This window comes from Herpailurus yagouaroundi, unplaced genomic scaffold (genome assembly GCF_014898765.1).
Source record: "Herpailurus yagouaroundi ecotype Mexico unplaced genomic scaffold, PumYag 557, whole genome shotgun sequence".
In the NCBI taxonomy this organism is placed as follows: Eukaryota; Metazoa; Chordata; class Mammalia; order Carnivora; family Felidae; genus Herpailurus; species Herpailurus yagouaroundi.
Genome location: NW_024412774.1, coordinates 237,920 through 258,624, shown reverse-complemented (window position 1 = coordinate 258,624; position 20,705 = coordinate 237,920). Strand labels below are relative to the sequence as shown.

At 52.3% G+C, this 20,705-nt stretch overlaps 1 protein-coding gene across 7 annotated transcripts; it reads right to left on the bottom strand.

Annotated features, from left to right (window-relative positions):
- Window positions 1-4,626: 4,626 nt before the first annotated feature.
- Window positions 4,627-19,698, bottom strand: A1BG (alpha-1-B glycoprotein). Of its 7 annotated transcripts, XM_040465281.1 has the most exons (12): window positions 19,674-19,698; window positions 18,340-18,461; window positions 15,775-16,471; window positions 12,901-13,070; window positions 9,925-10,191; window positions 8,500-8,538; window positions 8,130-8,408; window positions 7,434-7,706; window positions 6,851-7,147; window positions 5,903-6,199; window positions 5,172-5,459; window positions 4,627-4,796 (listed from the first exon to the last, which is right to left on the bottom strand). In XM_040465281.1, exons 7-12 carry the CDS (start codon window positions 8,311-8,313, stop codon window positions 4,789-4,791), a joined length of 1,347 nt encoding a protein of 448 aa, XP_040321215.1. In that variant the 5' UTR covers window positions 8,314-8,408; window positions 8,500-8,538; window positions 9,925-10,191; window positions 12,901-13,070; window positions 15,775-16,471; window positions 18,340-18,461; window positions 19,674-19,698; the 3' UTR covers window positions 4,627-4,788. The 7 variants fall into 7 exon arrangements, with proteins under 7 accessions (XP_040321215.1, XP_040321217.1, XP_040321213.1 ...); XM_040465283.1 differs by lacking the exon at window positions 9,925-10,191 and having other exon boundaries at window positions 19,674-19,696; XM_040465279.1 differs by lacking the exon at window positions 12,901-13,070 and having other exon boundaries at window positions 19,674-19,696.
- Window positions 19,699-20,705: the final 1,007 nt, after the last annotated feature.

Here is a 20,705-nt window from a genome sequence, read left to right as displayed (position 1 = left end):
TTCTTTAAGTTTATTAATCTTTGAGAGAGAGAACACGGGAGGGTCAGAGAGAGTGGGAGACAGAATCCCAAGCAGACTCCACACAATCAGCTCAGAGCCCAATGTGGGGGTCGAACTCCCAAATTGTGAGATCATGATCTGAGCTGAGATCAAGAGTTGAATGCTTAACCGACTGTGACCCAGGCGCCCCAAAAGAAAGAATTTTTGAAGAAATAATGACTGGGAACGTTCCAAATTTATGCCTTTCCAGAAGGTATAAATTTACAGGTTCAGAAGGCACAGTGAACCCAAACAGCATAATCTCAAACCCGTGCCTGGACACATCACAATTGAACTGCTGAAAACTAAAATTAAAAAAATTTTTTTTTAATTTTTTAATGTCTATTTGAGAGAGAGACAGCACGAACGAGCAGAAGAGTAGCAGAGAGAGAGAGAGAGACAGAATCCGAAGCAGGCTCTGAGCTGTCAGCACAGAGCTTGATGTGGGGCTTGAACTCATGAACTGTAAGATCATGACCTGAGCCGAAGTCAGACGCTTAACTGAGTCACCCAGGCACCCCGAAATTTAAATTTTTTGAAAAGAGTCTCTGAAAAACTGCATCATAAAAATGGATGCAAAAGATAATGAGTTTCTTGTCAGAAATCATGAAAGCCAGAAGGCAAAGAAACAGCATTTTTAAAGTGCTGGAAAAAAAAATAAAACTGTCAATCAAAAATTCTATATCCAATGAAAATACACATCAAGGAGAGCAAAATAACATTTTCAAATGAAGCAAAATTAAGACAATGTGTTGCCAGCAGGCTAAAAGTTGTTTTGATGGAAGGGAAGTGATAGCAGAAGGAAAACTGGAATTTTGGTAACGAAGAGTAACACACTGAAAATATTTGATCTTTTTTTTTTTTTTAATTTTTAATGTTTATTTTTGAGAGAGACAGAGCGTGAGCAGGGGAGGGGCAGAGAGAGGGAGGGAGACAGAATCTGAAGCAGGCTCCAGGCTCTGAGCTGTCAACACAGAGCCGGGCGCAGGACTCGAACTTCCAAACCATGAGATCATGACCTGAGCCAAAGTCAGATGCTTAATTGACTGAGGCACCCCGGAGTCCCAATTTGATCTTTAAAATACACATAACTGTGGGGGTGCCTGAGTGGCTCAGTCAGTTAAGCATCCAACTCGATTTCAGCTCAGGTCATGATCTCACGGTTCCTGAGATCAAACCCCGAGTAAGGCTCTGCACTGATGGCATGGAGCCTGCTTGAGATTCTCTCTCTCTCCTCTCCCCCTCCCCTACTCTAAATAAATAAATAAACAAATGAACAAACATACACTTAAAAATATTTTTAAAGACACACATGACTGTTGAAAACAAAATTTATAACATTGTCTAGTAGAGTTCAATGTATATTGATGTAGTATATATGACTACAACATACGGAGAGGAGAGTATCAAAATTCACTCAGTGATACATTTGAGACTTGTATATTTTAAATTTTTTTTTCAACGTTTATTTATTTTTGGGACAGAGAGAGACAGAGCATGAATGGGGGAGGGGCAGAGAGAGAGGGAGACACAGAATCGGAAACAGGCTCCAGGCTCTGAGCCATCAGCCCAGAGCCTGACGCGGGGCTCGAACTCACGGACCGCGAGATCGTGACCTGGCTGAAGTTGGACGCTGAACCGACTGCGCCACCCAGGCGCCCCGAGACTTGTATATTTTAATGCATAAACTTATATGTCAAGAACCACTAGTGTACTTTTTTTTTTTTTTAATTTAAAGGTGAGGGTAAAGAGACTGATATAGTGATAAGGTTTCTACATTTCACTGTAAGTGGTAAGTATTAATTCTATATAGACTGTGAAGACTGGAGTATGCATATTGTAATCCCTGAGAGATCACACACACACACAACTATACAAAAAGATAAAAGATAAACACAATATATGAGTTAAAATGGAGCTCTAGAAAATATTTAACCCAAAAGAAGGCAGGAAAAGGGAAACAGAGGGATAACAGAAAGAACAAAGAGGAAAAAAAAAGGTAGACCCAAATCCAAACATATCAATAATTATATTACATGTAAATGATCTAAACATACCAATTAAAAGTTCCCAGAAATTTTGTTTTCAAAACAAACCCACTTTAGGTAAGTTTAAAAGGGTGGAGGGTTGGGGGCGCCTAGGTGGCACAGTCAGTTGAGCATATGACTCTTGATCTCGGCTCAGGTCATGATCTTGAGGTTCCTGGGTTCGAGCCCCACATCAGGCTCTGCGCTGATGTTGCAGAGCCTGCTTGGGATTCTGTCTCTACTTCTCTCTGACCCTCTCCCGCTTATGCTCTCTCTCTCTCTGTTTCTCAAAATAAATAAACTTAAAAAAATTTTTTTTAATAAAAAAAAGGCTGGAGGGTGAAGGGGAATGAGAGAGACAGTCTTAGGGTTATGGAATGAATAACTCACAGGAATAAAAGGCACAACATAGGGGCGCCTGGGTGGCGCAGTCGGTTGAGCGTCCGACTTCAGCCAGGTCACGATCTCGCGGTCCGTGAGTTCGAGCCCCGCGTCAGGCTCTGGGCTGATGGCTCGGAGCCTGGAGCCTGTTTCCGATTCTGTGTCTCCCTCTCTCTCTGCCCCTCCCCCGTTCATGCTCTGTCTCTCTCTGTCCCAAAAATAAATAAACGTTGAAAAAAAAATTTTTAAATAAAAGGCACAACATAAGGAATATAGTCAATGACATTAGAATAGTATTGTGTGGTGATAGATGACAGCTACACTTGTGGTGAGCATAGCATAATGTATAAAGTTGTCAAACCACTATGTTTTACACCTGAAACTAATGTAACATTGTGTGTCAACTATACTCAAAAAAATTAATTGGAAAACACAGAAGGCTGGAGAAAGATATATAATACAAAAACTAACCAAAGAATGTTAGAGTGACCATATTAAAATCATGCCAAATAGACTTCAAAACAAGGAAAATTACCAGGCATAAAGAGGGACATTACATAATGATATAGGGTCAATTCACCAAGAAGACCTAATAATTCCAAATATGTATGCAATATGTATGTGTTTTAGGGCAACAAAGTCATAAAATACAGGAAGCAAAAACTGATAGAACTGAAAGAAAATAATAAATCCATAATTATAGTTGGAAACTTCACACGTCTTTCTAGAATCAATGGAACAAGCAGACAGAAAATCAGGAATTGAAAAGAGGAATTGAACACCACCAACCAACTGGATGTAATTGATGAAGTTGCCAATATTTAAATATTGCCAATTTTTTTTTTTAGATATATGTTTATTTTTGAGAGAGAATTAGCACAGGGGAGGAGCACAGAGAGAGGGGGAGAGATGATCCAAAGCAGGCTCTGTGCTGATAGCAGAAAGCCCGGTGTGGGACTCGAGCTCCCAAACTGTGAAATCATGACCTGAGCCGAAGTCAGCCACTTAACTGACTGAGCCACCCAGGTGCCCCTATTGCCAATTATTTTATGCACAAAGTAGTTTCCTATTATTTAAACTGTTTTTAAGCCCAATAATAAGCTGTTACTGTTGCTTACCCCCAAGAAATCAATGATCTATGTTTCCATTTGAAGGAAGTGAAAAAGAACAAATTTAATTCAGAAGTAGGTAGAAGGAGGGATGCCTGGGTGGCTCAGTAGGTTGAGCATCCAACCACTTTGGATCCTCTGTCCCCACCCCACCCCACCCCCGCCCCTCTCCTTCATGCTCTCGCTCCCTTTCAAAAATAAACATTAAAAAAGAAAAAGAAGAAGTAAATAGAAATAAGGGAATGATAATGATACAAGTAGAGATCCCCAAAGCATAAAAGAAGCCATAAAAAAAAATGAACAAGTCCAAAAACTAATTAGTTCTTTGAAAAGATTAATACACTCGATAACCCCCTAGCTAGAGTGACGAGGGAGAAAAGGCGGGGTGCGGGGGGACAATATCAGGCATGAAAGAGGTCACATCACTACAGACCCTGCAGGCATTAAAAGAATCCATGAATATTGTGAACAACTCTGTACCAGTAAATCAGACCACATAGATGAGATAGGCAAATTACTTTAACACAATTTATCAAGTATTAGTTGATAATGTTAATACACACCTACTGGTATGCCAGGACCTTGAGGCCAAGCTCTAGAGAGGGGCTGGGCAATAAAATGGTCCAGGGGTGTATTGGGCCCAGTCCCACCCCTCCAACAGTTTCAAGCTCTAATGCGAGGGACCTAGCCCGTGGCTGGGGACAGAGTCCGGCACCACCACCTGGTGGCCACTCAGCGCAGAAGACAAAACTACTAAACGCAATCTCTAGCAGCTTTCCAGTGTGGGGACCATTCTGTCAAGGTGGGGTTGAGTATATCTGGAGCCTCAAGCTACCTACCCAGACCTGCTGGGGACAGGCAGAAGTGCCTGGGAAGTAGGAAGCACCTTGATGGAAGAAAGCAAAAAGTGATCTTGAAAAATATGGACCCAGTGGCCAATCTTTGGCTCCTTTATCCTCAGGATCCAACCCAGAGCCCTTTCACCTTTAGGACACAAGATCCCAGCCCATTTCCCTCAGCCCTGGAAGTCCAGCCCCCTGTACCAGGACTACATTAGCCAAGGACACCTGTTAAAGTCTCTCTTCGCATTTATTGATTCCCAGGAGGAATGAGGGACAGTCCTCCAGCACCCCCGGGGTGAGTCCAGCCTCCAGCTGCAGCATGAGGGATCAGTGCCAGAGGGAGAAAATACTCGCCAAGAATACCATTAACATCCTGAGTCTGCAGCTGCATCAACTTCCTAGACAAATTTGACAAAAGAGAAATGGTAGGGGAGGGAAGCGTCATGTGTCCTCCTCCCCAGTGAAATCAGGGCCGACTTCACTGAGGCCTCGCAGGAAGGAAGTAGCTAGGTCAACCGCCAGCCAAGACCTCTCCCACACCTAGGCCTCCCTCCAGGTGCTCAAGCTGACCAAACCACTCTGCTTCGGGGCCTTCACTTGTGTTGTTACCCTGCCTGGAACCTCCCTCACAACCAGAGCAGAGAAGGGACACTAACTAATGTCCTCGGAGAAGGTGAAGGGAAGGGACAGTCTTGACGCAGGGCACATTCTGGGCAAAGGCCAACAGGAGGAAGCCAGCTCACAGAACCCACAGAACCAGAGGAAAACTTCACCTGCCACCTGGAGCTCCACCGGCTCGCTGAACTCCGACACCAAGACTTTGGGCCACGACCTGCGGTACCGGCAGCTGTAGTTGCCCACGTGCTGCGGCCCCACGTAGGTCAGCACAAGGTCCGCTGAGCGGTGGGCGGTCTGGGTCTGGGTCGAAGCCTCCTTTTCACCTGCCCGCAGCAGCTCGAACGTGACGTCCGGCACCTGGCCTTCGCAGCGCAGGACGGCGTCGCGGCCCGGAGTCACCGCCCCGCGCCACAGGGGCCGGAGCTGGGGCCTGGGAGGGGGCCCTGGAGCAGCAGCCGGGTCAGTCAGGTGAGGCCCGCCCCTCAGGCAGCACCCCACCCCTCCCAGCATTCCTGCCCACGCTACACCCGGGCCTCCAGGCTGCCGCCCTGCTCTCACACACCTGTCTCCCCTCTCCCAGCCCAGAGCACACGCGGCTCCTCCTACTGTCTGCCGCGTCCCCCCTTCCCCAGCACTTTGCAAGTTCCCTACTCGGGCCCGATCTGGGGCTTCCCGGGGTCCCCCAGCATTTGGCGCTCAGGACCTCAGGACAGGGGAGGAGGAAGAACGGGCCCAGGGAGAAGAGGGCCGCGAGCCCCGGAAACGAGGCAGAGGCGAGGCGGCCGGGGCCCCTCCGCCGCCGGAGTTCCGGCAGGACGGGGCAGGACGGGGCCCCGGAGCGCTTCCCCGCCGAGCCCAGCTCTGCCCCCGGGCCCGGGCCGCTCACCCTCCACGCGCAGCTCCAAGGGCGCGCTGGGCGCCGAGCCCGCGAAGGGGGGCTCAGTGTCCACGTAGACGCAGCTGTAGTTGGCCGAGTCCGCGGCCGAGACGTCGCGCAGCTCGAAGTGGGCCTCGGTGCCCGCGGGGCTCAGGACTCGGTGCACCCGGCGCTGGCCGGCGTCCTCGCGCACCAGGGCGAAGCGCAGGCCGGGCCGGGGCGCGCGGCACCGCAGCTGCAGGGACGCGCCGGGCGCCGGCCGCGGAGTCGCGGGTTCGGCCGAGAGCTCCGGCGCGGGGAGCGTCTCTGAGGGGAGGACACGGGCTGACCCGGGCGCCGAGGGGACGTGTCGGGCCTCTCGCCTGCAGGAGGGGGCCCGGCGCCTCCGCTCGCTCCCGGGAGGCCCGCAGGCGCCACCCTCCGCTTACACCGCATCGCCCTCCAGACCTCCCCGGGACTCTCGCGCGCACTCCTACACTGTTCCTCACTCATTTACTGTCCATAAAAATAGACGTGGGCAAGGGGAGCCCAGGGCGCTGGGTCGGAGGAGCACGCGTGCTCCCCCGCAGGCCTGAACCCTCTCTCGGGGTCGACGCTCTGGGTCCGGGTCCTCCGCAGGCCCTGCGGCCCCCGCCTGGCGGCCTTCAACAAACAGGCCTCCGGAGCCCCGTCCCCCTCCCCCCTGGAGCTGGGAGGCAGGAGGGGACCCCGGGCAGGCGGCGCCTGCGTGACCTGTGCCGGACTTGCGTGTTGACCCAGCTATTCTTCGTGGGGCCCTGGGGTAGCCGAGCTCATTGTCCCATTCTCAGTTGGCGAAACTGAGGCTGGGCGGATTGGGCCCTCCAGTACCGGGGGACCCTTCCCCGGGTCTCTCCTCCCGCTCCCCGTCCCCGGAGAGGGGCGCTGTCGCCCTCCCAGCCTCAGGTGCACGGTTCAGCCCGCGGCCGCCAGGCTTACCGTCGCTCAGCAGCAGCTCGGCGGGCGCACTGTCCAAGGACCAGGTTTGCTGGCCACGCAGCTGATAGCGGCAGGTGTAGAGACCGCCGTCGCCCAGAGCCACCGCGTTCAGGTGAAAGAAGACGCGGTCTGGGCTGGTGGAGCTCATGGGTACTTGCAGCACCTCCTCGCCCCGCCTCAGCTGGAAGTGCACGCCGCTTAGGGGCGCCACGCAGACCAAGGTCGTGCGGGCACCCGGGTGCAGGACGGCGGCTGCAGACGCTCCCTGGAGACTCAGCGTGGGCGGCAACGGTGCGCCTGCAAGGCGGCGAGGTCGCTGGGGCAGCGTCAGCTGGGACCTCGAACCGCTGCCCTGCCGGTGGCCGCCCCGACACCACTCTTCCTTGGGGCCCGTCCCCAGGCCCTGCGCCGCCCGGCAGTGTCAGTGTTCGGCCCGGGGATGATCCACCCAACCTTAGGCCCACTGTTTCCCAGACCCAGTCCTAGGCAAGGGTATGCAGGGTTAGGGGTCAAGATAAACAAAGCTCTGTCCTCCAGGAGACTCCTACCCCAGGAAGCCCTCTGGGATGGTCCACACACTCACCCAGCTCTTCAACTGTCACAGTAGCACTGGGCTCAGAGGGTGCACCTGCTGCATGGGTGCGGTAGCTGCAGCTGTAGTTGCCAGGCCGACGGACTGGGAAGGTGGCCTCCACGCCTGTAGGGGCCTCAAACACCTCCAAAAACTGGTCATCGCCTTCCAGCCTCAGCAGGAAGGTGACACCCCGAAATCCCCCACGGCACAGCAGTTTTGTCTCCAGGCCAGGTGTGATCCAGGACACGGGCTCCGTTGAGAGCACAGGCGGGGGCAGGGTCTCTGCAGGTGGAGCAGGGTCAACGGGTGGTTCTGCATGACTTGGGAGACATGGGTGGCCCAGCCAGACCCAGCCCTCCACACTCATGTGAGTGGAGCCGGGGAAATGGAAGGCATTGATGGAGGAAAGAGAGGCAGCGACAGGAGGAGACAGGGGTATGAAACAAGAAATAGGTTACAGGAAATGTGCCAGGCTTGTCCCAAGTGCTTTCTGAGGACTCATTTATTCCTCACAACCTTCTGTGGTCAGTATGAACATCATCCTCATTTTACAGATGAGGAAACAGGGTCAGAGGTGTCAGATGACTTGCCAACCCTCCCCCCCTGCCAGAAAAGTGGGACCAGGAGAGTGAGGAGTGGAGGGATAAGGCCTCTCTAGCAGCCTTCTCCCCATTGCCTCATGGCCCCATAAAAGCCTCCGCTCACCTGCCCCAGTCACCTCCAGGAGATTGCTCAGCTGGGTCCATCCGCTGCTCAAGCCAGAGCGGCAGCGGTACAGGCCCTGGGTGTCACTTGTCACTGGTCCTAGGGGGAACTGGTACTCCATAGCAGGTAAACCAAGGTGCACAAGTTCCTGGGTTACCCCATCCTTGAACAGCTCAAAATCCATGGTCTCCAGACAGGCATGGCAAGTCAGTGTCACATTGGCCCAGGGTTCCAGCAGCGATTCAACCTCTGCCCACAGGTCTGGCTGGGTCTGGAATGCTGCACAGTGGATTGGGGTGAGTGCTGGGTCCCAGGACAGAGGCTCACCTCTGCCTGTGCCCACCATCCCCAGGACCCGACCCAGACTCACCTACTGCCGCCTCCGTCGTCGCTGGGCTCAGCAAGAGACCTGCAGAGACAGAAACTGTGAGGCCCCTATTCCTATCGCTCCTGCTCCCTCCCGCCCCAAGGGACCCTGGCCCCAGCAACCTCACCCCAGAGCATGAGGAAGGCCCAGAGAGTGGACATGATGGCCAGCCTTGCTCCAGCCAGTGAGTGCCTGGGGTGATAAAGCCCAAGCAAGGGGGCGGTGGCAGCAAGGGGCACTGACCCTATTGTTTGTCCTCCCCAGAGGAGTGGGGTGGGGGGCCTGCATGGGGTGGAGACAAAGGACAAAAGTCCAGAGCCTTGGGAGCCTCATCAATAAGGATAGTCAATAATTATACATAATTAATAAACTAATAAATAATAAAAGTGGTAATTAAATATATATAATAAAAAACATATAATTAAAAAAAACCCTCCCTGGGTTCCATAAGATTAAAGTCATATGGCCTGGGCCTCGCACATATGAAAAACATTAGATAAAGTCTGTAATTTTCTGGAATGTCCTCCATCATGACAATTTGTAGCTGTTTATGTAAAAGACATAAAAATGTGCACCAATGTTCCTTCCTGGAGCACGCTCTTCTTTGTGAAGACTATGTACCCTGGGCACCAACTTGGGCTGCATAAAATTCTTTTCCTTTCTCTTGAAAAAAAATTTTAGGGGGTGCCTGGGTGGCTCGGTCAGTTAAGCATCCAACTTCTGCTTGGGTCATGATCTCTGGGCAGAGGGCTCAGAGCCTGGAGCCTGCTTTGGATTGTGTCTCCCTCTGTCTCTGCTCCTCCACTGCTCACATTCTATGTGTCTCTCTCTCAGAAATAAAATAAACATTAAATTTTTTTTTAATTTGTTCATTTTGCATCAACCTAACAAAAAAATGTAAATGAATAAATAAATAAAATGAAAAATAAATAATAGAATGGAATAATAAAATTACTAATAATTAAAATGATTAAGGTGAAAATAATGAAATGATTTATAATAAAACAATACGTGATAAAAACTAAATAATAAAAACTGAGGTACCTATTGTTGTTCTCAGTGTTCTGCGTGCTCAGACTTAGGCAGTATTGGGATAACTATCACTCCTGTGTTCGATGTGAAGGAAAGGAGGCCAGGCAGGGTCCTGTCCTCCCGCTGACTTCCTGTCTGCACAGTCTCTCATCTCTGAACAGCTGAGGAGTACAGGGATCCTTTTCTCTGCAGGGACGCTGAGCTCTGCCCTTCAGGGCCCAGCCTAGCCCCCTCCCCATCATATTCCACCCCAGGTGTGAGGGTGAGGGTCCACATGGGGTTTGCCTGTCTCTGGGTGGTTGTTGTGGTTTTTTTTTGGAGAGAGAGAGATGGCACAAGTGAGGGGCAGAGAGAGAGAGACAGAGACAGAGAGAGAGAGAGAGAAGCTGGGCTCACCTGAAGCGGGGCCTGCGTTTACTCGAAGTGGGCTCAAGCTCACCAGAGGCTGGGTTCGAACTCAAGAACTGTGAGATCATGACCTGAGGCGAAGTCAGATGCTTAACCAACTGAGTCACCAAGGTGCCCCTGTGTCTGGATATTCTACAATGGAGGTTATGTGGTCTTCCTGGAGGTGCGTCCTGGCTCTTTCCAGGAGCTGTTAGTTGGTTCTCCTTTGTTGATTAATTCTGTGCTGTGTGATCCACCATGGATTTGGAGTCCGATCTGCAACAAGGACCTTGGGTTCAGATCGGTGCTTCTGCCCACCTCTCAACTCCAAACCTGTGCTCGGGCTGTGGACAGTTGTCCGAGCTGCCTGTGGTCACTTGTGTCGCTGTAGCCCACTGTCCAGAGGCCAGGCCTCCCCCTCTTTCTGTGGCCTCCCCTTCTCCCTATCTCCTCATGACCTCCCCTTCTCCCTAGGCACAGCCTGATGGGATAGAATGGGAGGAGTAAGAACATGGTGTTCTCACACTGGACCTCTGAGGAAGTCCTGCTATCCCTGGAGACCTAGTCTGCACCCTGGGTGTCCAGCCCCAGCTCTCCCCCTAGGTTGAGGGCCCACGGAAGCCTCCTAAGTCTCACATCACACCTGACCTGGCTTCCTCTGCCCTTGTTCATTCCATAAGCATTTATTGAGCATCTCCTGTGTTCCAGACACAAAAAAGACAGTGGGAAAACATCGACCCACACTCTGCCTGCATGGAGCCCAGCTGGTCAGGGAGATGGAGAATGCAGAGGGTGGGTGCTGGGAAGAACATAAACCCTGAGGATGTGGTGGAATATGGGGTGCAGAGGAGCCACGTGACATTGGAAGGTCAGGGAAGGCTTCCTGGGGAGCAGAGATCTGAACAAGGCCAGCAGGTTGAGTCCTGCAGGTAACTCCTGGGGGAGGAGTATTCTGGGCAGGGGGAACAGCCAGTGTAAAGGCTGTGAGGCAGGATGAGCCATGAGGAGGCTGGGTGGTAGCGGTGGATAGGCAAAGGGCAGAGGGCTGGTGGGAGAGCTCAGAGCCCTTATGGAGACCAGCCATGCTGGGCTGTGGGAAAGAAGTTTAAAAATTCTCTATGCCTATACCAAGGGGTTAACAAAGCATAGGGCTTCCTCAGGGCGAAAGCACCCAAGGCTAGTCACTAAGTAGAACAAAGCATAGAGCTGAAAGCCACCCCTCCCCCCCAACAGGACAAAAGTGTTCCAAATGTCTGAGAACAGCTAATGATAATACAGGTCTTAAGGGAATCTTGAGGAACTTATTATTCTCAGGATAGCATGCTCCATTTATCTTAGTCCTTAGAAAAGTTAGATAAACAGATGCGGTGCCTGCAGCAAATGGCCATCTGCTTGGTGCTGGGATATTGACTTGTCTTTACCCTAACCTCTAATGCCTCATACCTTCGAAACCCTTTTCCTCTCATATGAGTTAACGATTACTGTTTTGTTTCTTTCTCCACATCTGCCACATATGTAAGCCCTCTGATCCTAATAAATATGGAGAAGGGACCTTTACTTAGGGCTCTTGTCTCCTCATAGACACTAGTCTCTCTCGTATTCATTTCTGCATCCCCTCTCTTGCTGGACAAGGGAGAACTCCAGACTCATAGTCTGCGACACTGGGCCTGATGGGCAATGCAGGGTCTTTGGCTTCTGCTGAGTAGGAGGGGGAGCAGGGAGACTCTCCATGTCTGGTTTCCCTTCCACATTTGCTGAGCATCCCCTGAACGCTCACTGCCCTGGCTCCAAGCCCAGGCTTAGAAGGCTGCATGTTGCAGCTGGAGCAGGTGGGGGAGGCATTCCATGCAGAGGGGCCAAGGGTCATTCCACTGAGAGCCAAGGCCAATAGGTGTTACCAGGCCTCTGGCACCCAGACGAGGGCCTGTGACCAGGTAGAGCAGCAGAGCAGAAACCACCAAACACTGCCTTCAGTCCATTTGCCACAGGGCTGCGCAAAGGCAGGCAGGAGCATGATCAGGTCAAGGGTCTGTAGAGATGAAGCTGGCAGCCTGCGACAGGGGATCCTGCGAATTTCTTCTGTCGGTCCTAATACCACTTTGCTACACCTGCCTAGGAGGTCTCCATTCTCTCCAACCACCTCTTAGTGTCCCCCTAGACCTCCAACTCAAGTCTAGCATGCTCTAGGTGGACAAGTGTAAAATCTGATGCCGCTTATACTTTAAAAGAATTGCAACGCTTTGCTCATGTAATTGGCATAAACCTGGGTAATAAACACGGGAACAGCATCTAAGAGTATCTGACCAAGGAGGATGGGATACAACACTGGACCAGATCAAATTTACCTATACGGGCCAATTTGCAAAGACTGGATTTAAGGTGTTAGACTGAGTAGCTTGAGGGAGATTTTATTTGGTAGGTTGACTGAGACCTGGACTCACAGTGCCCTAAATTCAGTGAGGTTCAATAGCCAGAACTCCCCTGGTATAATATAAAGGAAGGAATCCAAAGGCTTGGGGGTATAGGAATGTGGAAATAGGTTCATCGTGTGCAATATGGTATATGCACGCACACACACACGCACACACACACGCACACACACACACACTCAGAGTAAAGAGGAGGACACCCTTGTTTTAAGACATTGAGAAACAGATTACTTAGGAGGGTACCTGCATCCCTGAAAAGTGGCAGTGCCCTCTAGGCTACTACGGCATTGGGAGATGCTGCCGTCAGGTCTGATTTCAACGGAGATGAAAGACCAGCTTAACAGAGCTCAAGTGACAGGGCCCACCAGAGATGTGCACAGTACCCATCACTGGCAGCAGTGATGAGGCGGTAATCAGGATGTTTTAACCCCCAGAGGGGTTGCTTCTGCAGGGAAAGGTTTAGGATGACTTCAGGGGCTTAAAGAGTCTCACCTTCGTGAATATTGACCTTGCAAGTGCTTTTTCTCTACTAGGACACAAGGACCACCAGACTTACCTCATTTTCGCGGGACAACAGCACACCTTCACGGCTTGCCTCAGGGCTGTTCACTCAACTTTCTTATTGTCTGTCACAATCTCTGTCGAGATCTTGATCAACCCAACTTCCCACAGAACATCACACCCACACGCCATTGCCACTATATGGATGACACTGGCTGACTGGACCTAATAAACATGAAACAGCAGATCAATTAGACCAATAAGTGAATTAAATGCACGCCAGGGTCTCACCTCCTCTGGCAAGTGCCTAGGGATCTGGAGCATGTTAGGATAGCTCCTTCTAAGGAACGGGCAACTGACGTCAGTTGCTGCAACGTACACCGACCGCCACTAAAAATGAGGAATAAGGGAGGCCTCTGAATTTGGACACAACGTATACACCTCACTGTGCTGCCCCAATCTGTTTGCAACTGCAGTTTTGTGTGGGGCCCCTGCGGCAGGTCCCGGATACGAAGCAGGCTGCTCTGCCACTTGGGCCCTATTACCCAGAAGATCCAATGGTGCCAATGGACAGTTTCGACGTGTCAGGCAAATAAGGATGCTATGTCGAGCCTCTGGCAGCCCAAACAGAATACAATGCTGGTTTCAAAGAGGTCTCTCCTGCACACCCTCAAAGTTCCAGCAATAACTATGCTCCAGCCTTCTCAGAGACGCGCCGCCCGCCCCCCCCCCCCCCCGCCTCCACCCAGCCCCAGGCCGCCAGGAGCCCATCCCTTCTCTTTTGCACCACCAGCCCTAGAGGTAGTAGCTGCTCTACAGTTATGAATCTCTGGGTTCTTTCAGCCTCACAGAGCTAAATAAACAATTCCCTCAAGATACCTAGGGAGGGTGCTTTCTTTGCCTGCCTCCTCCCCGAGACAGCCCTCTCTGCCCCACATCTCACCCATCACACGGGCCAGATGCACATCCCCACCCTGTTGCAGCGAGATATTAGTGGGCAGGCGGGAGTTCCCTGCGCCAGCTCTCTCCCATCGCTCGGGGCTGGCATGAAGCCTCCCAACTCGGCAATCAGGTTGCAGGTGGAGGAGTCCCTGCAAAGCGCCGGACATGGCACCGTGGTGCTCAGCAGCCCTTGTGACTAGATGCTGCTACTCTGGCAGACGGCCAAGGAGGATCCTCGTCAGCTGGGAGTCCTCAGGCCAGTCTGGGTCCTCCCTGGGGCTCCACTCTGGAGACATGAGAAGGAATTTTCCAAACTAGGAAGGTAGCGCCACACACTCCCTCTCCCTGCTTCTCTCATGAGCCTATGTTGGAGTCTGCTATCCCAGCCAAGGAGACCCAGGAGCAGGAGGAAGTACAGCACATCCAGGGGCAGCCAAGGTCAGAAAGAGGCGTCCAAAATGGTGGTGGAGGTGGCAAGACTGACAAGCACGGACTCCAGGGGAGACCCCAGTGCACACAGCCGTTCAGATCAGGGTGATTCTGGCATGGGGAGACGAGGTGGTGGTAGCTAGGCCAGAGAAGGGTGTTAGTCGTGGCTGGAAACAGTGAACGCCCCCCCCGTGCTTTGTGGGTGGTCTGCTCTGACCCCCCCCTCCACCCCACCCCACCAGTCTCCCACTGAGCCCAACTGCTCTGCCCTAGCACCCCACAGTGACCAGGCTGGCTTCTTCTTGCATTTCCTTTCCCTTCCCTTCCCTGCGGCCTTCCTGCTCACCACCACTCCACCCCTCCCCCAGCTGGTTTTCCCTCGCTCTAGCTTCCAGAATCTGGTCAGTTGTGCCAGGAAATGGGTCTGAGACCTGCTCACTCAATGAAGGCAGGGCGTGGGGGCTGTGCCACCACCCCCGGGTGTGTGGGCCTGATACTGGGTCCATAACCAGCCAGAAGTGTTTCAGGCTGCTCAGGTTTATCTTTTTTAAATTTTTTTTTCTTTTTTTTCAACGTTTTTATTTACTTTTGGGACAGACAGAGACAGAGCATGAACAGGGGAGGGGCAGAGAGAGAGGGAGACACAGAATCGGAAACAGGCTCCAGGCTCTGAGCCATCAGCCCAGAGCCCGACGCGGGGCTCGAACTCACGGACCGCGAGATCGTGACCTGGCTGAAGTCGGAGGCTTAACCAACCGACTGCGCCACCCAGGCGCCCCCAGGTTTATCTTTTTAAACTGGACTCCCAGCTTTAACCATGGAGAGAACGGGAGCAAGGGGTAGGGGTGGGAGGGAAGCAGCTGAGAGCGGACGGCGGCAGGACCACCCCCACTCTTCCCCTTAGGTCTCCTGATGCTCACCAGGGGCCCCAGAGCAAGGCCTCTGACCTTCTGGCCCCCGGCCCTTGGGCCCTCGGCTTAAGAGAAAAAATTCCGTGCAACCTCGGATCCAGCTGAGGGGAGGGGAGGCAGGGAAGGGGGCTCGTCTAACCCTTGCTCCTGGGCAGCCAACTGGGCCCTGGGTCTCAGTCCCACAGGGTTCTGAGACAAGACCACCATGCCTGTGGGAGCCTCCGATTCTCACCGGCCTCTACACAGATACACCCCTCCCGGCATCAAAATCCACCGCCTGCACCTGGTGAATTACCTCCCCGCCACCTGTGTGCAGCCAGGCCCCAGGGGTCACCAGTGAAACTGCCATTGTCATCGCAGGGGCTGTTTCAACGGCCTGACACTCTGCCTGCATCGTCGCCATCCCTGTGCTGCAGCACACCAAGCCCACGACGGTGGGGCACGCGGATGGCGATTTTACACACACTGTCCACGGATGGCAGCATCAGGTGCCTCGCGCCCGGCCGAGTTGACTCAGACTCACAATCTGGCAGGGGCATCCCAGAGTCAGGGTGTGGAGCCACCCGCGTGCCACTCCCCGTGCTCGTTGAGGTTGCAGCGGTGGCCGCAGGACCTGCTGCACACATGGCACGTGTAAGGCCGCTCACCTGTCTGCCTGCACCTGTGCTCGGCCAGGCTGGAGCCCACGACGAAGGCCTGGCTGCACTGGGTGCACTCAAAGGGCCTCTTGCCATTGTGTGCGCTGGTGTTGCCACAGGCCGGCCACGTGCAGGAAGGCCTTGACCCAGTCGGGACAGGCGTGTAGCTGCGCGACCCCATGTATCTTCAGGGGCTCGGCCAGGTCGAAGTTCTGGCTGAAGGCCTTGCCCCAGGCTGGGCAGGTGTGGGGCCGCGCGCCTGTGTGCATACTGGTGCTCCAGGAAGTTGGAGTTCCAGTTGAAGGCTCTGTGGCAGACCGGGCATTCACAGGGCTTCCCGCCCGTGTGCACTCGCTGGTGCTGCAGCAGGTAGGAACTCTAGTTGAACGTCTTGTTGCACTTACTGCACTGGCAGGCAGGCTCCCTGTGGAGAGGCAAGGGGACGGGCACCAGGCCCTCTTGGATGCTTCTGGGCCTGCCCCAGTCCCTCCTACAGTCTGCAGGCTCCAGCTTCCCTCTGGGGGCCCCCTGGTCCTTTGCCTCCACCGGAGCTTCTCTGGGGTCTTCCCAGGCCCCCAGGCCTCCAGATGCAGCCCCCTCAGAGTGGCCTGGAGGGTCAGTCTTCAGCACAATCCAGGGAATGTCACCTTTTCCTGGAGCCACCTGCTGGGCCACTGTGCTGGCGACTCCACCTTGCCTCAGTAGTCTGAAACAGGAGGAAGAGAAAGCAAATGCCTAAGAGCCCAAAGCACCCTGGGGAATGGGGCAGAGGGGCCTAGCAGATCTCAGGAACGATGTGATTGTGACAGATCTAGAGTGGGGGCAAAGCTTGGGGCTGGCTGGATCCAGCATGGCCATCACCCCCACCTTTCTTGAGCTGGTGCCCCTGGCCCCTCTTCAGCCTGGAACAGGAAAACAGGGGCCGTAGATGCTGCAACTCTCCCCATAGAGGCAGCATCCAAGGCCAACTCTTGGAGTCAAGCTGTTGCCCTGTTGAGTTCTGGCAGCCCTGGCTATGATGGGAGCATGCCAGGAGACCACTGTGCCTGCCTAGATGGTGTCACATCCCACATGTCCCCACACCTGCCCGGGCAGCAGGATGCTGGGAGGGGGGGGCTGTGGGAGCCAGAATGGTGGAAACGTTCAAAATCCACCTGTCTCACTTGCACTTGGTCTCCAACTCTGCACAAGGTAGCTCCAGAGCCTGGCTCCCATCCCCTTGCTCCACACTGGGGTCACTAAGCACCAGAGAAGTGAGGACACCTGTTTTTGAGGATAAAGATGGACCTGGTCATCCATAGAAACACTAGAAGTGAACTACCCTCATTCCAGGAGGCTTAAGGTGACTACCTGACCCACACCCTGGCTGTGTCTGTCTTCCTTGCCCACCTCATCTCTGCCCCGACACCTCAGCAGTCCCCTCCACCCGATAGGCAGCCTGGCCAGGGATGGAGGAACTCCAGTGGCTGCCAGGCACTGTTAGATCACATCAGGCTCCTGTCTCAGCCCAACCAGACTGGTCCAGCTACCTAAACCTAGGACTTGGGGTGGCTGTGCAGCCAGATCCCTGGGGGAGAAATGCCAAAGGCAGGAGGCTTCATTGGCCCTGAGGCCACACTTGCATCTTTGGCTGCTCCTTCCTGCAGTGATGCATCCACAGCAAACAAAGCCCATCCACTCTCACCCCTGACCACCCTTGCTGTCCTTTATAGAGTCCATAGCCCAGCTGATGCCCTCATTCTGCATGCACTGGAATTGTCAATGATACCAGGGGCTCCAATTCACCCACTCCAGAGTGAGGCAAACCCCAGAGGCACCTGTCATCCCCAGGCCACTAGCAAGGTGGCCCCAGGGTCAACTGTCAGGATGAGGTAGGAGCGAGTGCATGGATAGGTGCTGTACCGGGAACTAGGGCTTGGAGAGGGGAACCTCCTGCTCATATTGCTCCTCTGGCTTGGGGACCAGCACCTCTTGAGGACTGGGGGCCGGGACCTGGGGACAGGAAAGCAGGCAGGCCAGGCAGATCCAGAGAAAACAAGGGGCACGTTATTGGTACGCTCCATCTTTCTTGGCGTCCCCCACGTCCCCACATTCTGAGGACACAGTGCTGAGAACAATCACATGTGTGATCTTGAGGGCATCCATCTTACTCTGGGGTCTGAGCAAAGACCAAGCTCTCACCATCATTCTCCCACAGTGCCCCAACCCTACCAGCCCCAGCTGGGGACCATAAGCCAGGTTCAGAAGGAAGCAGACCCAGCCCCCACCCAGCCTGCCCTCACCTGGAGTCTTGTCCTGGCCAGCTCCTGCTGCAGCCCCTCCACCAGGGCAAAAGCCTCCCCAGGGCTGCATGGCTGCTGCCCCCCGAACGTGGGCCTGGATCTCAGGTGGCAGCATGCCCAGAAACCGCTCCAGTACCAAGAGCTCCAGCATCTGCTCCTCAGAGCATGCCTCTGGCTAAAACCACTGACAGCACAGCTCTGAGCTGGGCCAGTGCCTCATGAAGCCCCTCTTCCTCCTTGTAGCAGAACCCCAGAAGCACCTGCCATAGATTTCAGAGCTGGGTTCACCCACCATTGGGGCTGGTGTGCTCTGAAGGACGCCGGGGGCCAGGGCTGATGCCTTGTTCTTCTGGGCAGCCATCATACCCCTTCCCAGACAGGGTAGCCACAGGGCCCAGGGCGCTTCCTCTGGACCTGGAGACACAAAGGTGAGCCTGTGAGCACAGCCAGGCCATGAAGGCCCCTCCCCAGGACCCTCTGAGAGTAACTCTGGGTGCTTGTGCCTGTCAGTAAGACAGGAAGTGAGTGTCCCTGCCTCTGTGTCCAAGTGTTTGAAGGATATACCGAGGTGCCCAGTCTGTGGTCTTCTGTACCATCCCCTCCTCTCCCTGCTTTTCTCAGGGCCATCTGCCCTGGCTTCCTCAACTCCTTGGCTCCATTGATCCCCCACACAGCATGCCAAAGGCTGCAAACTGGATAGCCAGTCTTGCTTGACTGCTCCCTTCCAAAATGTTTTGTAAAAATTTAAATTAGTTACCAATGAATGTTAAAAAGTAATCAGATACTGATGGGAACGTCAACTGGTGTGGCCTGGCGGGGGCGGGGGCGGGCCCCCGAACGACACTGTGGCAGTTCCTCAAATGGTTAAACCCAGAGTTCCACGTGACTCAGCAATTCTACTAATAGGGTATCAATGCAAGAGAAATGAAAGTGTGGGGCGCCTGGGTGGCTCAGTCAGTTGAGCGTCTGACTTCGGCTCAACTCATGATCTCACGGTCTGTGAGTTTGAGCCCCACGTTGGGCTCTGTGCTGACAGCTCAGAGCCTGGTGCCTGTTTCAGATTCTGTGTCTCCCTCTCTTTCTGACCCTCCCCTGTTCATGCTCTGTCTCTCTCTCTCTCTGTCAACAATAAATAAACATTAAAAAAAATTTTTTTTTTTTTTAAAGAGAAATGAAAGTGTGTCCAGGCAGCTTTTTTAAACACACACACACAAAGAGCTACATGACCCACGTTGGGGCATCCTTTTTCCATTTTTTTCCTCCTTAATTTTGTGCGTGTTTTCAAATTTTTTAAAAAATAGAGATCTGTGGCAGCGCTGTGTGTGAGGAAACTGTTGCTAAGGAGTATTTGAGCTCTCCCCCATTTCTTTTCCTGTCTCTTTTCCTCTTTCTTTCTCCTGGTCAAGGTTTTAAATGTAACCAAGAAGCAGAGAAGCAAAAAAAAAAAAAAAAAAAAAAAAAAGTATCCATGCAAAAGCTTGCACATGAATGTCATAGCAGTAGTACAGATAATGCAGTAATACAGATAATATATAATATATATAATTACTATAGCAGCCAAAAAATGGTAACAGGCCAATGTCCATCAACTGATCAATGGATAAACAAAATGTGGCCAATACTTACAATCAAATATCATTTTGCCGTAAAAAGGAATGAAATATGGTTACATCCTATAGGATACGTGAACCTTGAAAACACTATGCTAGGTGAGAGAATCCAGACACAAAAGACTTCATAGTGAATGGTTCTATTTATCTGAAATGTCCAGGATAGGCAAATCTGTAAGAAACAGAAAGTAGATTAGTGACTGCCAGGAACTGGGAAGGAAGGAATGGATAATTTGATTAATTGGGTATGAAATTTCTTTTAGGGTGATAAAAATGTCCTGGAATTAGATCATGGTGATGATTGCACAAAAATGTGAATATACTAAAAAACAACAACTGTACGTATTAAAAGTGTTAATTTTTTTAGAAAGTCATCAGCCAAGGGGCACCTGTGTGGCTCAGCTGGTTGAGCATCCAACTCTTGATTTTGGCTCAGGTCATGATCTCATGGTTTGTGGGATCAAGGCTTGTGTCAGGCTCTGCGCTGGCAGCATGGAGCTTGTTTGGGATTCTCTCTCTCCCTCTCTCTCTGTCCCTCCCCCCTGCTCATGCTCTCTCTCTCTCTCTCAAAAATAAGTAAATAAACTTTCAAAAAAAAGACTTTCCCAAAAAAAAGTCATCAGCCGATTTCAAAAGGTTGTTACATGATTTCATGTATATAACATTCTTGAAATGACATAATTGTAGAAATAGAAAACAGAAAGCCAAGCCTTAAGGAGGGGATGGAGGCAGGAGAGAAGTAGGTGTGGCTATAAGGGCAACTTAAAGAATCAGGTGATGGAAATATTCCATCTATTAGATGTAGATAGAAATATTACTATCTATTTGATATGGTTATCATACTGTACTGTAGTTGTGCAAAAAGCTACCATTGGACAAAACTGGGTAAAAGCTACATAAGATCTCTGTATTATTTCTTACAGACGGGAATTTATAATTATGTCAAAAAAAAGTCCGTTTTTGTTTCTTGAAGGACCAGAAGACGTGGCTTCAGGAGTCCCATGTTTCTGGGGATAGAGTCTGGCAGGGATATCCCTCCAGGCAGGAC

Excerpts from the sequence above, each read along its gene's own strand:
- A1BG (XM_040465278.1), bottom strand. The coding sequence starts at position 8,657 with ATGTCCACTCTCTGGGCCTTCCTCATGCTCTGGG. Across the intron at positions 8,539-8,623 it reads GGCCTTCCTCATGCTCTGGG|GTCTCTTGCTGAGCCCAGCG; the intron begins GTGAGGTTGCTG and ends CTGTCTCTGCAG. Across the intron at positions 7,148-7,433 it reads TGTGACAGTTGAAGAGCTGG|GCGCACCGTTGCCGCCCACG; the intron begins GTGAGTGTGTGG and ends GCCGCCTTGCAG.